We start from the raw sequence: 18,941 nt of genomic DNA, 5'->3' as shown, positions 1-18,941 counted from the left end.
TAAGTTGTTGCAGTTGTAAAAATTAACCAATCACAGTTGAATATTCTCCTCAAAATCGAGTTTAGTTGATCAATTCTTACAACTACAACCATTTATTACAATTACACTTATGCTTTTGAGAATGGGCTTTATATTATTTAAAAAAACACGTTCAAAACATTAAAAATACATTTTAGAAAGTACAAGGTTATATTTAAAAATTAACCATTTTCTTTTACTGACTTTAATGTGTTGGCACCGCTAATTCTTCGAAAACGCATTTATTCATTTCTAATTGCTACACTGGACGGATACCTGATAAGCTTTCTCTACTCATTCATTTTTAATTAACTATTTTAATTACTCTTATGATAAAAAGAGGAAAAGATGTAAAAAAATAACAAGAAGGGAACGCCGAAAATAATACCTACTTAAAACGAAATAAAGTAAAATTAATGATGAAAACGAGGCACAATGATAGTGGGTCCGACTCGTTCTATATGACATAATTATTATATTACATGCAACGATTTGTTGAGTACACAAAAATGGTATATAAGATTGAGTTGTGTCAATCATTCATTAAACAACTCAAATTTATAGCTCGTTAATTTTAAATATAAATACTCTGAAAGAAAAATAGGGTCTACACATGATTATGTTAGATCTTTTATTTTGTACTTACAGCAATTCGATTGAGAATTAATATTAATTATAAAGATTGTGTGCTTTCTTGTTCGTAATTTTCGTTTCCCATATTGGATTTTTGGTCACATCTTTTATACATTTTTTGAATCACCATCGAATCGGAAAACAACATTCGTTTCACACAGTGAAAATTTGTTAGTCGTAGATTTACAACATTAAGCAGGTCTGTCCAATTTGAGCTCCAAAGCCAAAATTTAGAATCATCTACGCAAAACATTCAATGTATGTAAGATTTCGAGAACTATGTAAAATGTTGATACGCACCTGAGTGACGCTTATCAATACTTTACAGCTCCTGAAATCTTATCCACGTTAAACTTTTTTGCGTCGATGGTTTCGTATTTTGACTCCGGAGCTCAAATTGGACGGGCCTGATACGTATTTGTCGCATGAAATATAATATTACTGGAGCGATCTTTAACGCTAGTTTTGCAATCCAACGAAGAGCGTTTCAAATGATAATCTTTATTCTTTTCTACCCTCTATACTTAACTATGACTGCGCGTGTGCAATACTGTCTACAGCACGTGCGCAATTATAGCTACATATACAAGTTAGACAATGATAAAGACACCTTGAAACATTCTCTCTCAGATCACTCTTAACAAAGGTAACATATAGATCTGCGTTCGTTCCAGTAGTATTTATATTTCAATAGTATTCGTAGATATTGTTCAAATTACTCTTCTTTCTTTTATCTCTCTTTTATTAACTATAGATTATTATAAAGTTAAAGAAAATATTTCGACTGATAGAAAGTACAGGCAAGAAACATTATTACGGCGATGTAAAGCAATCTCATGGTGGAGATGGACGTTGCGGAATTGCACAAATCGTTACTACAGATGTGGCAAGATTCGATTACATCACGTCCTGGTTGTGTCATGGAATTGCCGCATTGACCGTCAGTGACGTCAATTTCGTCATGATATGGAGTAGAACATTGGCGTATGATAATCCGATCGCCGTATTCTGTAAACATAGATTAATTGTTTAATAAGAAAATCAGAGATTTCACGTAAACACTTTGTATGTAGGATAGAATTTTCTAGCTTATAAATCGAAAAGTACTAAATGGAAAAGAATTTTATTATAGTGTTTTAAGAAACTCTCGAAATAAGCTACAAGAATATGTAATGAAAAATGGGGAGTTGCATTTAAAAGTTCAACGTGACCTTGCTTTGACCTTGACAACGCCATCTAAGATCTAATGATACTATAAGACCAATATATGATACTATATTATGTTCCCCGTGAAGTCGACAAACTTTTGTCTGAAACATTTTTCAAGAAAATATTGGGTTGTCCGGAAAATCTGCGCGGAATTCTCAAGCAAAATTCTATTTAAATTCCGCACGGACTTTCCGGACGACCCAATATATATTTTTCAAAAAATTAGCTTGATACGATTGCTCTGTTACATCCCTATGCAGAATGTGTGCGGGATCCACTTGTACTGTTCATCTTTCGCGGATAGATAGAGCTATAAATAGAAAAGTTTTTTCCTTTTTCTTTTATTTTTTTATTTTGCAAATTTCTTTTTCAAAAATGAAAAATTGAATTAATAAGGATTTATAAATAAGTATGCATCGATCTCTCTCTCCACGCAATTCAGTCAGTGACAAAATATCAGATATAGATATGTATTATACATATATTGTTATTAGGCACGCTTCTTTCGCTATGTCTATACATATATAGTAATCGCAATTATCTCATGACGCTGAATTGTATTTTTATTAATTAGTTTTCTATTGAAAAACTTATAAAACGCGTGCGCGCAGTAAAAGACTTTACTGCTCACAATCATTCTACTTATCTACGAGGAGTAGCATAATAATTAATATATACTCTATATATATTGTTTTATATTTTAGGTCACTTAAAGTTGATCTTTAGATTTATAATTATAAGAAATCGTATATTATAAGAATCGTGATTTACGATTAATAAAATATCTTTGTAATATATTCTTTTTATGTATTTTTTTGTATTTTATTCTTTACAGAAAACAACAAAAGTAGACGGAAACTTCTCGGAAAATCCTTCAATAGTGCGCAATTGGGTCATCTTTTCTTATGCACTTACAAGCGCAAATCCAGCGTTGATTTAACAGCGTGATTATTATTGTCGCTTACGTAACTTTTGCATTTACGTGGCGGCCGTGCTCGCTATTTCACGCACGCTGCCTCGTCATGCTAGAATTCCGTCGAATTGACGGAATTCAACGTGCGGTTAGTACGTTCGATTTACCATGAAACATGCAATGACAGATTCAACAACGCGATGATAACGCGCGTAAAACAGAGATAAAAGAAAACGTGTATTACCCTGGCACCAAAATTAATCGTAATCTCATTGCGGTATAGTGACAATTTTTTCTTGTAGGTGTGGCACCGGCCTTGTTTTAATGTCCAATTATCATCGTTATTTCTATGCGCGCCGGCATGACTCAATCGCGACGCGTATTACCGTGTGCGTCGTCACAGTCTTGAAGGAAAAGGATACAACGCATTAAAAAGATGCCACTTTACAATGCGTCATCCTCCTAACAAACGAGCATGTTCGTATGTATCTTGTGCTCGCAGAGCAGAATTTTTTGCCATCACGATCACGCGGTAGATTTTTTCCGCGCTATAGAACACGTAAACGATTGAAAAACGGCGGATATTGGAATGCGAAGAAACGTGCGTTACTTTGAAGTGTTTAAATATTATTGATGTCCACGTTTCATAAACTTAAGACATATTATGTTGTATAATTAAAAAGTATTGAAATCGCCATGTTTAAACAGTAAAAGAAGACAATCCAAAAAATAATTTCAAAAATCCTCAAATTATAAAAAGTATTTAAAACACAATAAACAAAAAATTTAAATATTATCCTGAACTTTTAATATTAATATCTATAGAAACACCCAAAATATATCCAGCTTTCATTGGTTTTAATAATATATAAAACTGAAGTGAATAAGGCTAGAGTTATTTATTGAGAGAGTTATTTACTGCAGTAATTATTTTGCGCTTATACTTTTTTACTATATATGTATTTTCTATTAGTATATAAACACATTCGTCTTCTCAAAACTTATAATTCAGAATAAACGTTCCAGCCATAATTTTTAGTCATCTTTAACGTTTACAGTTAAAATTGTTTGCTATATGTTCCCTTGGTGAAATTTAATTCATTTTTATGTATTATGAACATCTCTGCTTGACTGTTGATCGGCTGTTAAGATCAAAAGTCTAGGGAAATATTATACGTTACGTATATTATAGTATATTTTCCTAATTTTTCGTATATGTTTCTTTTCAAGAATAGAACTTCAGTTCAACGTCAGCGGTCAAATGGAGATATTCATAATATACAAAAATAAATTTAAGTTTCACCATGGGTATAATATACATAAATATAGCAAACAATTTTAAATGTAAACATTGAAGACAGTCAAAAATTATAATCGTAACGTTTGTTCTAAATTATTGTGAGTTTCGAGAAAATGTACTAATAGAATATCGTATACGTGTGTAAGCAAAAAATTACACAAATAATTATTGTAGTAAATCTCTCATTAGCCCTATCTACTTCATTTTTATATTCTATATACTATTATATATAGTATATTACTTATATATCATTTTTATGTAAAAAATATTCTTCTTCCATTTCTGGTTCAAAATCATTCAAAAGTTCTAAAGATTTCATTTTTATGTCATCAATTCTCAGTTCTTTTTCAGAAACAAGAAACCTTTTCATAATAAACTATCAGAAATTCCTAATAAAATTAAAATACAACAGCTTTTAGACAGATTTTATTCTACCAAATATAAATAACAAACAATTGCTCTCAAAAATATTAGACTTCTAAATTAATTTTTACATAGAAGTAAACGAAATCACATGTTAAAATACATCTCATTTAGAAAATATAGTTCATATATACGTATACTTGTATTATTTTTCTATACTGAACTGAAAGTGTACATCAGAATGATTGGTCTTTCCAACTTCATGAAAACCGCCTTTTGTTTTAAAAAAGTTATATTAGAATGTCAGTAAAAAAAATGTCATAATGCTACACTTCTTTTGAATTCATAACAATCTGTGCTGAATAAATATATTGGAATATTTTTATAAGAAAATTTACATGTTCACTATATTTACAGTGTTATTCTGGACAAAAATGAGCAGGTAACTTTACCTCGTTTGACGATTTTGCGACAGATGGGTTTTGAAGAGCCGTAGGGACCTGGATCACAAGTCCTTATGTGAAACGCAGCCTGATGATCTGTAGTATTCATTGGATCATTACACATGACATTTACATTAGATGAACACACCCAACATCGTAAAGCGGAACCTGTTAAGACACACAATGAAAAAATCATAAAACATGATTTTACGATTTAAGTGTCAAAATAATATAAACGCACTTAAACATAAAAAAAATAATATATTATTTAATAATATATATTTTCTTCACGTTTTCACATAGAGTTATTCATATATAGTTATAAAAATAAATTTGGAATACATCTTTATCATATTGTATGTAGTACTCGATTATAATAACAATATAGGTATTCTTTTTTAAAGAATGAACTTTTGTAAAAAAAAAAAAAAGTAAGCTCTTGGATATAATTATTTTTTTCAAAAATGTTACTAATGGTGAATAAACAGAAATAATTTTATCATAAACTTTTATATATATATATCATTCTAAAATTATATCAATATAATACACAGCCAACGCAGTCTTCTGCTGTTCACAGATGATATTTGTGATAAGATGTAATTGCCCACCAGGCAATGTCGACACCGCCTACTTGTGGACTTTGTCTGTAATACGTATATATAAATATACAAGAAGTGTTCATACAATATTTCAAATATTTTATTAATATTTGAACATTCTGTGAAAATTCTTTTGCTGTTCTGGAATACTCGGCACGTTGGAAATACGAATGAAATTATTCCATGGATAATTAGGACGTTAATTGAATAATGTTAATTGAATAAGTCAATAATATTATCACTTCAAAATTCCTTTAAAGTAATTTACTAATAACACTAAAAATTGCTTGATTCCTCTACATATTTATCCAAAGTTCTATTAAAATCTAAATTTTTAGATTCGTAAGATTTTCTTCATTCTTTTTTTAATAATTTCTCTTAGATAAAATATAAGAATAAAAAAAACAGATAAAACACACTATAAATTAAATATTAAGTCAATTTTTATAAAATTGTAGTCCAATTAAAGATGTATTTAAAGTTTGCACTTGAGACATCAGCAAAATATAAATTACGGAAAAATTCACAGAAATAAATCTAAATTGAAATCATAAAGAAGATACCTGCGTAATTTTATAAAGGAAAACAGATGCGAGTATGATTAAGAAGTGATGTAATGCTGAATAACTATAATGGATATTAATGGCGCACGCCAGTTTTGTACACAATCTAGCTGTAGCCATTGTAAAAATGCATTGAAGCACGACAAAGTTTATAACTTCAAAGAAAATGTCAGAAAATAAAAAAATCATATATATATATACATATATATATATATATATGCAATATATGTTTTTAAAATTAGGATAAGAGATTTTATGTAACATGTAATTGTTAAATAACAATGACAAATTATCTTGTTTTTTGTTTTATATTTTTCTAAACATAATATACTATTTTGACGTTATATTCAGCGCAAAATAATCTTCAAAATATATTCGAAGAGAATTTAGTGTTGAATTGTTTTGCAATTGTGATATACTTATAAGGGTGAATTTAAATGTTAAAATTTCGGGAATGTGTAGGGGATCGATAAAGTAAAAAAAGAAGTCCTTTAGAGATATGCACATTTTTACTTCATTTTGGAAATTGCAAAGAAAATTTTTTGGTATTAATAATTATAATTACATACTTATAGTCATTATAAGTATAGCCATAAAATGATTAAAATTATATCATAATGATTCAAATAACTCGTAAAGATATAATAATTTTGGGGGAACAATCATAGTAGTCATAATTATAATTATAGTAATATGTAATTATAGTTACAATTGTTATAAATAACAAAAAATGTTCTTTTCGTTTAGTTTTTTTGTTCTCACGCTGTTTCTAAAGTATCATTATCACTAAAGTCGTGTACAATAATGTTTCGTTTTTTGATAAAAATTTTGGTTATATTTCTGCTTTCCTTTTATAAATTTGTCAGTTATTCATTAAAAGTCACGAATGAATTGCGCCTGTTACAATATGCCGTGTACGTAATTCTAATGTTGAATATGATATAAATTTTTATGTACGCAGTGCCAAGACAAGGGTGTGGCGAGCAAGGCATTTGCCTTATATAAAACATTTAAAGAGATACAAAAATGGCAATATAATTTTAAAGGCCTACATATTTTAATTCATTACTAATGATGGTTTTAGTTTACGATCTACTTGATGCTACAAATATAGAATCAACTTTCATTTGCATTTTAGATCTTTTAAAACTAATGATTATTTTTTATTAATCAAACTTTGTGTGAAAGAAATTTTAATAAATTAAAGTTAATGCAAAATTATTTGAGATTACCACTATAAGTCAAGAAAATTATCAAATATACGAATTCTTCTAATTAAAAACGAAATATATGTAAAAGGATATAGATTTTGATATAGTATTTCATAATTTCGTAAATGAAAAGTATTATTGTGATTTTAGTAACTTTATTTTAAAAATTATAAAATAACTTTATTTTGTTGCTAACATATACATATATTTAAATCTATATGCTTATAATGACCAACTCCTTTTCTAACGTACAAGTAATTACGTTAAATTAATATTAATGTATTACTTATTATTAATGTATTAAAGAAATATTATTTATCAAGGGATTTTTTCTTTTTCCTCAAATACCAAAATGTTTGATTCTGGCTCTGCGTATATGGTGTAACTGTAATGTTACAGAAGCGATGCGAGAATATGCGCGCCAATTTCCAAACAGAAGAGAGATCGGCGCGTCACATTACCAGAGTAATGTGAGTTGATCAGATCAGTAACTACAATACAAGCTATCCGTACTAGATGCTTGCATTGTTGCACAAGGTCAAAATTTTAACAGTAAATTATAATGAATAAATAAGCGTGAATAAAAAAGTAACAAATAAGTATAAAGCTGAAAATTACATTTTGTCTTTTTTCGCTGTTTTTTCCAAAACAAAGCAAAAACAAGCATATTTTTAAAGGACTTTTTTCCTTAATTTATTAACCCTCTATACGCTCCCAAAGTTTGCTATTTAAATTCGGGACATTCTGTGTGCGTGTGTGCGTTATATACACACATACATATATACATATATATAATTTTTTACATAATACAATTTCACATAAGCATATGCATATAAAATTCACTGAATAAGAAAGGGAAAAAATATTTAAAATACATTTTCTTTTAATATATCTATACAAACAAGACAGAAACTACGATGTTAGTGACTTCATCTATGACTTACGACTGTCTAAAATAATTACGAATACTATCACTTTTCTATGTCTACATCCATTTTGTTTTATAAGAAGATTTTTTTAAAATAATGTTTTGTGCATCAGATTAGCGCAATCTCACCTGAAGTTATGAAAAGGGCTAACCCAAAGATGATTATCGCAATACGTTCGGTGGAAATCATTTTTGATATCGATCAATTCACCGAAACCGCAAATTCTCGACTCTGCTACGTAGAAGGCTTCGTGAAGAAAATCCTTTCTCGATTAAAACGTTTTAAAAAGCGATTTGTAGTGTCGAACAATCTGGACGGTAAGTATTGCCGATGCCAAACGTGTCCAGTACGATACTGAGGAACCAACACCCTCTTTGCCAAGAGCACTCCTCTCTCTCTCTTCTCTCTCTCTCTCTCTTTTTTTCTCTCTCTCTCTATCTCCCTCTTACATCTCCCTCTTCCCTACTATTTGTTCGCCGATTGCTATAAAGTTTCTCTTTTTTTGCCTAATATGCGATTCCTTTTGCGAGTCAAATAAAATTCATGTATATCCAATATAAATATATGAAGTGTAATGTTTAGTACTTTTTCTCTACGTATACTCTTGAATTTATTTGTAATAGTCTTTGATAAAAATACGATGCACATGACGAAACTAAAAAAAGTATAAATGAATATTTTATTAGAATAAATTCTCTTTTCATTCATCCTTTTTTCTATATTTCTTTAAACAATTTCTGAAATATTTAAATTAACATGACAAAGTGTGTCTTACCGACTTATTAAGAGAGGTCAAGGAAGCTTTTAACCCTGCTGAGCGTTACCAACTTGACTCTGGTATTTGACCTGGACCTCCTGATAATTGTTTCCGCACCGTTCATTCATGTTCCTAATGAACGTACTAGTATATGTGCGTTAAACAAGAAATGATAAGTATATTAAACTAATAATAAAGAGAGACAAGGGTTTACGAGCAAACACACATTCGTAAAAATATTTAATTTTATTCTTATATATTGCGAAGAATATCATGTAATTTTGGCGTTTCGTCCTGGCTTCCACTACACTAGACTCATCAATAAGGTATTGTAGTGGAAACCTACTTTATACGCCTGAGAGAGTTATTAATCGAGAGATTCTATATAAAGATAAGTTTATTATTAGTGTTACTGCAAGAGGAAAATATTGCATACTTTAAAGATCTGTAGCTCATTTATTAACATTAAATTTCAATAACAAGCTATTTTATTATCAAAATATTATCGACCTTAGAACGAATAAAAAAAAAATGTATAATTTGCCTTTAACCTTTAACACACACACACACACACACACACACACACACACACACACACACACTTGATATTATTTATACATCATATATGACTAATCTAACAAGCTATAAGTATATAATTATATAAGTAACCAATATTAATTTCTAATTATTTCAGATGAGAATTAGTTTTTATTTCTGAAAATGTCATTGTTAATAAACAAAATAAAATAATTTTTAATAACTTAAACTAGACATTATAAAAATTTATACACAATATATTTATTAGGTATCAAAACTCTTGTTGAAATGGTCCTCTTTATCTATGTTGAAAATAATTTTTATTTTGTGTAAATCGATTTTTTTACATATTATATTGCGTTTCGTAATTTACTGCAAGTGCTGAAAATCTACAATTTTTTTACATAATATACGTGTGAATTATAGATTTTTAATACTCACAGCTTGGTAAATAAATATATATATTTATACATATAATTATTATTTATTAATATTATTATTTAATATACACATATATATACATGTGTGTAACTATTACTTATCAATAATTCTATAATTCTGATTAAATTATAAAGAATTCCTATTTTCAGTTTAAATGCTTTAATTATTTAGTGTGAATTTACATACATTTCTGATTCTAGAAATTGCGTAACGAATTGTCTTTCTACTTGAAACGCATTCAGGCACAGAATTATTACCAGAAATAATATCACATAAATATTAAATTATACAAGAAATGACAATTATGTAATACGAGGACTGATAAGAGTCAAATTAGTACAAATAATTTATTAAAAAATTTAAAACAATGGTGAAAAACTTGAATAAGGACGTTTTTATCTTGTCCAGAATGTCTATCACATCATTTATCTTCAAAATAATGTTTTATAATATATAACATCGTTGCGGTTTGAAATATTTTTAATTGTTAAACACACATCTAAGGAGAGTTGAATCACACAGCCAAAACGTGTAATGTAATTTATGCGTAGCTAGCTTTTTAGTCAGATGTAAATCAAGTTTTTAACCATTTTTTTTAATTTTTAATAAATTATTTGTACTAATTTGACTCTTATCAGTCCTTGTATTACACAATTGTCATTTTTTATATTAAGAGTCCTGTTATTGAATTATTATTTTTAAATTGTATAAGCAATTTAATAATTTTTAATATTTAAAAGCATTTATTAAGAATATACGTTATGTGATGTTAATAATTATTATTTGAAAAACTATTAATAATATTTTATTGAGAAAAATATTACCTCGGTCGGGAATCGAACCCGGATGTTACTCATTCCGTGAGCGTCCTTACAATTAGACTACTGAGACGTAATATTCTTCGTAATGACAAGTGGACTATTGATGGAAACATTGTGTTTCAAGTATAATAATTTGTTAAGTATAAATTTTGATACATAAGTAATTACAACGACAGCTATGATTAAGATGATAATAAATTTTTGTTACAGTTTTTAGAAACTTTGTTAGAAAAAGAATTGTCCCTTCAATAAAAATAAAGATATTGTTAGGAATTGAATAACACAAATAAATTTAACTGTTTCTTGTGATAATATAACTCTAAACAACATGGATTTAAATTATTTATATTATTTAGGAAGTTATATAATCTTTAGGATTAAACAAAGTTGATTTATGATATTTGTATAAATGCTACAGGAAGTATTAATTTTATTACATTTTCGTATGCTGAACTAACACGAGCAAGATATTTTAACGAAATAATAATTAATAAGGCTTTATATGTATTATATAAAATAATGTAAATATAAAAAAGGCAAAGAGCCAAGTAAATTAACGAACTATTTAATTCAAACAATCATACATAATACAAACGTTTCAACAGTCAACTCCGATCAGGTCATTTTCAATGTAACAAAAAATTAAAAAATATTTTAAATTAAAATAACAATTGTAAATATTCTTCGTTAAGTATAATAATTTCAATTCGATAAGATTCAGTCAATTTTGGTGTCGTATGCATAATTAATCCTAATTTGAAAAATACATATAAATAAAATTCTAAAACATAAAGTATTAATATAAAAGTTTAATTTACCTTGTCGAAAATAAAAGAAAAAGAAGTAACAAGTACATAAATAATCTCTTTGGTCATTATATTAAAACAGTATTAATAAAAATTGAGAAAGATAATTTGCAGTTACCAAAACTAGTACTGATCATTGTGATTACAAATAAGATAATGTCGATGGTCTAGAAATCAAAAGGAGGAATTATACCGTGTGTCTGTTTTTTAATATGAACCATCTCAGATATTAATCTTTTATTATAAGGTTCTATATCTAAGATTTCCATATTGTTCCGTTTAAAATTATAATTCAATTTCAATCTATGGTTAGTTATTACCGATCAAGGAGATATTTTTTAATTTTGTTACATTGAAAATGACCCGATCGGAATTGAAATGTTTGTATTATGTATGATATTGTTTGAATTAAATAGTTCGTTAATTTACTTGGTTCTTTGCCCTCTCTTTATATTTACATTATTTTAACGAACTCTTTGATGTTTATAAGCAGTCACTATTTTTTTAGAAACAAGTCAACATTTAAATATTTTTATTGTAAACATAAAAAAGATTTTCCATGCATATTTTACATATGTTTATTTAAAATCTATAAATTTAAATAATTTTTTTTTCAATGTGTAATGTAATCAATTTTATCATTCCAAGTTGTCACAAATTAAAAAAAATTATAAAACGTTTTATTATTTTTAAATTTAAAAAAATGTCTATAATATTACATGCGATTCGATAAAAATTCCATGTTTGCAATAAGCAAAAGTGCCACTATATGTATACTAAGATAAAATAAGTTTATTGGTTTTTTAGTTTATAAATTTTTATCGAACTAATTATTGAATAAAGAAGATATTATACTGCAATTAAAATAAAATAATTTAATTTGTTTTTTGAATTTTATGAAGTTTATATTGAGTTAATTATTGTATTATATAAAGATAAATATTATTTTTGTTTAAATTATAATTTTATTTTTTATAATTTTTTTTGTTTTAATTATAATATGATTAATATAATATTATTGTATTAATTATACATCCAGACAGCACACATAGAACATCCATTAGACATTAAGTCTTGGTTTCAATCTGGTTCAAACATCCATATGGACTTAGTATGAATGTTTTAAAAATTTACGTCATTCGGCGGCCGCTAACGTTCTCAACTGTGATTGATCAATTCGCTTAAGCCCATGGCACATACAAAAACGTAAAGTCCATGGCACATACAAAACGTAAGGCCGTAAAACGTAATCAGTAAGCGAATTGGCCAATCACAGTAGAGACCGAAAGGCCGGTAGCGAATCCAATGTTACGATTTCCTTACTGATACGTCTTACGGCCTTACGTTTTTCTATGTGTTTCTGGCTTAAGGCCGTAAAACGTAATCAGTAAGCGAATTTTGGCCAATCACAGTAGAGACCGTAAGGCCGGAATCAGACTACGCATTGAAAATTGAGATTGAAGATTAAAAATTGAAATTTAACCAATGAGAATAAAAAAATTTTTGCTTTTATTATTTTGATTGGCCAAATTTTAATCTTTCAATCTTTAATCTCACTGTTCAATGCGTAGTCTGATTCCGGCCTAAGGCCGGTAGCGAATCCAATGTAAAGGTTGATTTATACTGGCCGTAAACTGTTAACTTATGCCGTAATCTGTAAAAATTGACCAATTATAATCGATTATTCCCCTCTCATTCGACTGTGATTGGTCAATTTTTACAGATTACGGCATAAGTTAACAGATTACGGCCAGTATAAATCAACCTTTACGATTTCCTTACGGCCTTACGTTTTTCTACGTGTTACTGGCTTAAAGTCCATGGCACATAGAAAAACATAAGGCCGTAAACGTAATCAGTAACCGAATTAACCAATCACAGTTGAAAACGTAAGCGGCCGCTTAGCAAAATCCTGTTTTCTGATTGGTTGCAAAGTTGTCGTACGACGAAAATCGGATGCAGTGTGAATTCAGTTTAAATTCTAGTTAGTACCTAGACTGCGTTCAGCAACAGTTTTGCAACCGTTTTATGATTCGTCTCACTGATTGGATTATACTTTTAGATCTAAAGGAATAGTCCTATCTTAGCAAAGAATCATAAAACAGTGTAAAATTGTTGAGTCTGCTGAACGCAACCTATATTAAGTGCACGATGTAAACTAGGCCAGAGAGCTTAGTATTCGTTGGTATTCCTATCAAGTGCACGATGTAAACTATGCCTATAGCTACCTATAGCGCAATCTGAAAAAATTCTTTTAAGACATGTCAAATGGAAGTGATGGAAGTTGTATCTGTGTGTGAACGATAAAACGTGTCTATGGTGTACGATAATTCCGATTGCAATTATATTTCTCCTAGTAGAGAGAGAGTAGAGTACACCTCGAACAACACACAGATCGAATGTCGTGAGCAGTTACCGTATCTATTACAATTTTTGCCAAATTGTTAATTGTAAGTGTATCGCAGTATAAACTGTTCTTGAAGTTTTTTCTAAGGCCGTATGATGTTCAGTTTTAATATATGAAGCGTAAGAGAGCTCTGTTTATTGATTATCTAAAATTTATTTAATATCATTTAATTTCATTTTTAGGAAATATTACTTGAATATATCTTAAAAAGAATAAGAACATATATTTCTCATATAGAACATATATTTCGTGTATTTTGTTTTCAATGAGTCTTATTTATGAAAAGATTTCGAACATTTCATGAGAAGGTTTATATTTGAGCATGAAGGCAATGGTGTTTATGTAAATGCTTAATTTATAACAGGAATGTCTCATATTACGACTACATCAAGTGGGATGGAGCGTAGTATTCACGAAATGTTGAAAGATGCACCCTCTCTAAATGAGAGTGATAGTGCTGTACATACTGGAACTCCTCCGCCTCATGTACCAAACAACTGCAGCAATGATGGTCATCCGAGACCAGCCACCATAAATTTGAGCCTAGGAAGCCCTACTACTCCGATTTGTAAGTATCAAATACTCTCTTGCATGTATTTACTGTCGAATGGGATGATACAGCATTAAAATTGAAATAAAAGACATCTGTATGCCTACAGCAGTAGCAGTTTCACCGAGTACACCTGTTCAGAATGGTGATACACAAACCATGCGTACCACCCAGAGTAAAATTGAGAGTTTGAAAAATTGGAGTATTTCCACATACAAGTGTACCAAACAATTAATGTATGAAAGATTAGGAAAAACGTCACGTACGGTGGACTTTGGTGAGTTCTTGCCTAAAAGATTTATGGCAATATTTTTTAGGCTTTCATAGATGTTTTCTTTAGAAGTGCCAAAAAGTTTGCAAGTTATTATTGTGTCGTGATTGCTAATATAACATTTCATGAATCTTTGCTATTTACTTCATCAGAATGAGAAATATACTAATATAATACTTAGTATGCTCTTCATCCTGATAGACAGTAATCATATTCTTTGGCACTTCTGAATATTTCTCAGTCAATTTTTATTGTTTTCAAATATAATGAATACTAATTAAATGATAAAAAAAACTCTTTGTATAAAAGTAAATAATAAACCAAGGACAATATAAGAGTCAAACAATCAAATTAATGTAACGTTTAATTCATAAATATAAATATAAATAAATATAATTGATTATAAATATAAATAAAAAACATAACTATGTATTTAAAAAATATAAAAAAATACTTTTAAAAAAATATTACAAGTTTCGACTTCTGGATTGAGTCCTCTTTAGACATTGGTTTTTCACAGTAGTCTGTGTACAAATAAAATATTGAAAAAACACATAGGTGTGTTACAATATAAGCCCCGTGAGTCTCCATGTGGAAAAACGATATAAACGATTGGAAGGTCATATGTGTTCAAAAAATATCTTTGTAAGATCTAATCAAAACTTGATAAGAATCTTTTCTCATGAAAAAACGAATTTAAATTATAACAACATGTCAAAAATTCCAAAAACAAACAACAAGGCCACATGTAAAATAAAAATAGTAGAATCGATTCATCAACATAAGTATTATAATTATGGTCCAAATAAATATAGTGTAGCAATGCAAGTTAAAAATTAAACCACATATAAAATGTACTTTTAATGATCGGCGAATTTGAACAAAGAACATTGCGTATTAGTTACATAAAACTAAATGTGTTACTGCGGACGATCAATATAAATTGAGAGAGGTGATAAACTGAGAGATGATAAACTACTCAGTATCGAAAAGTTAAACTTTATTTACAATGGGTACAAGTCTTGTGGAGACTTTCAGTGTCAATTTGTAAGTTAAAATTATTTTCCTGTTTTTTAATATTGAGTATCTCAGAAATTAAGCGCTTTCTATAACAGGGCTCCTCATCTAGAATTTTTATGTTGTTCCATTGGAAATTATGATCATACTGCAGTCTATGTTCGATTATAACAGGCCAGGCAGACGTATTGTGTCTAATGTGATTACGGTACTTGGTGATTCTAGTTTTCAATTATCTGCCCGTTTATCCATAAAACGTTTCACAGTTATTACATAAGATCTTATATATTATGTTATTCTTAGATATATGAGGACGAGTCCTTTTGCACTTTGATATATTTAACCATCTTGTTACAACTGTGGAAATATATCCTGATATCGTTATTAAACCACTTAAATTTCTCTGTATGGAAAGGAATAAATGGTACCGTAAGCCAAGATGCAGATTCATTGTCAATGACATTGTTTTTCAAATCTTCGTATACTGTATATTTGTTTTTTAGCAGATGTTTTATTTATTGGTTAACAGTGTCAAAAATAAACGATAACCGTTATCTAATAAAGTATTAATAATTAGAGTTATATAAATTTTGCGAGCAATGTCATTTTTCCACATGGAGACTCACGGGGATTATACTGTAACGAACTTACGTGTTTTTTTAATATCTTATTTGTACACCAACTACTGCGAGAAACTGATGTCTGAAGAGGGAATCCAGGAACCGAAACTTGTAATATGTCTTTTTAAGTATTTCTTTGTATTTTTTAAGTAATTATGTTTTTTACATTTATATTTATGAACTAAATGTTACATTAATTTGATTGTTTGATTCTTACATTGCCCTTGGTTTATTATATATATTATTTATAATAAATACCTATTTGTTTCTATTTTTTAGAACTTGAAACACAGATTGAGTTACTCAGAGATACTCAGAGAAAATATTGCAATGTTTTGCGATTATCGCGAGCTTTGGCATCACACTTTCATCATGTTGTTCAGACGCAACACGCTCTTGGAGAAGCGTTTTCTGAATTAGCACAAAAATCGCCTGAACTTCAAGAGGAATTTTTGTATAATTCGGAAACGCAAAGAAATTTAACTAAAAATGGCGAAACACTTCTAGGGGCCTTAAATTTCTTCGTTTCCTCAGTGAATACCTTGTGTAATAAAACGATTGAGGACACGTTGCTCACAGTGAGACAATACGAAACTGCAAGGTATGTGATTTTTATTTTAGATTTGTTTTTCCATTTCATGTCGAATTTTAGTCATGCTATTATAACATAATAACTATATAGGATAGAGTATGATGCATATAGAACAGATCTAGAAGCTCTTGTGCAAGCTACAAAATCAGATAGTAATAATGTGGCAAGATTAGAAGAAGCACAGGCTAGTTATGAAGGACACAAGCAGAATTTTGAAAAATTGCGCTCTGATGTTTCCATTAAGTTGAAATTCTTGGATGAAAACAGGGTATTCTTTCTTTACAAATTACTAATTAACAATTGACTAACAAATATATTCTAATATGTATGTTACTGTTTTAGATTAAAGTAATGCATAAGCAACTGCTGTTGTTCCATAACGCTGTATCTGCTTATTTTTCGGGAAATCAAACCGCTTTGGAAGCAACTCTCAAACAATTCAACATCAAGGTGAAATCACCAAACTCCACTTTACCGTCGTGGCTGGAACAGTAGTTGATTTAAATTGAATATTTCATCCTACACTGTAAAGGATATACAAGTGCGTTCGTTTACCGAATTAGCCCGAGTTGTAAAACGCAGAAAGTAAAGGTAACAGTTATCAAAAAAGTTTGACGTACATAAAAATTGCCAGTACATATTGTGAGCTGCCGTTGAGTTTAACAACTTAATAAAGAGTGAAAAATTGATTCACAATGTAGAAACAGACTGAATTCAAGGTATAATATTGATTATTAATATTATTATATTTTATATGTATATATATTAAACATATATATACATATATAAAAATATATATATGCATTGTGATATTACGCGCGCGCAACACGTATATCATGACATTGATTGATAAAAGAATTATACAAATCAGTAGAATCTCTAAATAATTTAAGCAATGTTTCGATAATTTCTAATACTTAACGTTTGAAGGCAATAGGAGAGGGAGATATTTAATTTTTCTATTTCTCTCACAGAAGTTTTAAAATGTAAATACATAATATGATGTAACACAAATAGATCCTTTTATTTTACAGTATATTATGGATAAATAAATTACTTATTATTATATTATCACACATAGATAGTAAACGTACAGCTTAATAACGATGAGTATGCCCTGTTTTAAAAGACTTATTTTTAATTATTCAAATTACACATCGTATTATATTTCAAAGTTTTAAAACTATAATATGTGGCAGAGGATTTTGCACACACTTGATATGAAATTGCCTTTATAAAAAATTCATTCAAACTTTAAATCGACGACCACAAAAAATGCTTGTTTTTCGGTTCTCGATTTTAGAACTGAATTTTATGTCAAATGATAGCGTATGTTGCGACATTAATTACAAAAAAGTTTTACGTTGAGCATACGATTAGTTTCAGAAATATAGAGCATCAAAGGGGTCATCAACTATTAAGTAAGAAAATGTAACACTATTAACTACGCTTGATAGCATAAAATTTTGTTGAATTTTTTTGAAAGTCAGTATCTATGGATTCTTTAAATTACTGATAAATCTGTGTTTGATGTCTCATCATGTGTGAATTCTTAGTTGACATAAAATTCGATTCTAAATTCGAGAACCGAAAAGTAGGCAAAAAACATCTTTTTTGCGGTCGTTCTTTTATAATAAATTATACGTTAATCAGAAGTATCAATGAACACAAGGAACTTGTCTCTAAAAAGCATAATAAATAATAATTTTTATTGAAAAATTAAAATAAATAATAGATAAAGGTCTACATGCCAAGCGGGATGTTTGTTGCTAAATACTAAATAATAAATCTTTAAATAAAAGCACAAACGTTTTGATACCTCTATCGGGCCGTTCTCAGTGTCAATACAATTACGTTTAAAAAAGCTAGTACATAATGTTTTAAAAAAATTGATAATTAAATTTGTAAAATCAAACATGCGACAAAATGTAAAATCGC

General features: G+C 28.7%; 2 protein-coding genes across 2 annotated transcripts; one reads left to right on the top strand and one right to left on the bottom strand.

Annotated features, from left to right (window-relative positions):
• Nucleotides 1–603: 603 nt before the first annotated feature.
• Nucleotides 604–8,517, bottom strand: LOC108777374 (uncharacterized). The gene is made up of 3 exons (XM_018544240.1): nucleotides 8,313–8,517; nucleotides 4,889–5,047; nucleotides 604–1,659 (listed from the first exon to the last, which is right to left on the bottom strand). Exons 1-3 carry the CDS (start codon nucleotides 8,371–8,373, stop codon nucleotides 1,418–1,420), a joined length of 462 nt encoding a protein of 153 aa, XP_018399742.1. The 5' UTR covers nucleotides 8,374–8,517; the 3' UTR covers nucleotides 604–1,417.
• A 5,413-nt stretch (nucleotides 8,518–13,930) lies between these two features.
• Nucleotides 13,931–17,615, top strand: Arfip (ADP ribosylation factor interacting protein arfaptin). The gene is made up of 6 exons (XM_018544282.1): nucleotides 13,931–13,996; nucleotides 14,318–14,521; nucleotides 14,613–14,780; nucleotides 16,691–17,012; nucleotides 17,094–17,271; nucleotides 17,346–17,615. The coding sequence occupies exons 2-6, from the start codon at nucleotides 14,320–14,322 to the stop codon at nucleotides 17,496–17,498; spliced, it is 1,023 nt and encodes a 340-aa protein (XP_018399784.1). The 5' UTR covers nucleotides 13,931–13,996; nucleotides 14,318–14,319; the 3' UTR covers nucleotides 17,499–17,615.
• Nucleotides 17,616–18,941: the final 1,326 nt, after the last annotated feature.

This window comes from Cyphomyrmex costatus, unplaced genomic scaffold, assembly GCF_001594065.2.
Source record: "Cyphomyrmex costatus isolate MS0001 unplaced genomic scaffold, Ccosl1.0 scaffold43, whole genome shotgun sequence".
Taxonomy (NCBI): domain Eukaryota; kingdom Metazoa; phylum Arthropoda; class Insecta; order Hymenoptera; family Formicidae; genus Cyphomyrmex; species Cyphomyrmex costatus.
This window is presented reverse-complemented; position numbering and strand designations above follow the sequence as displayed.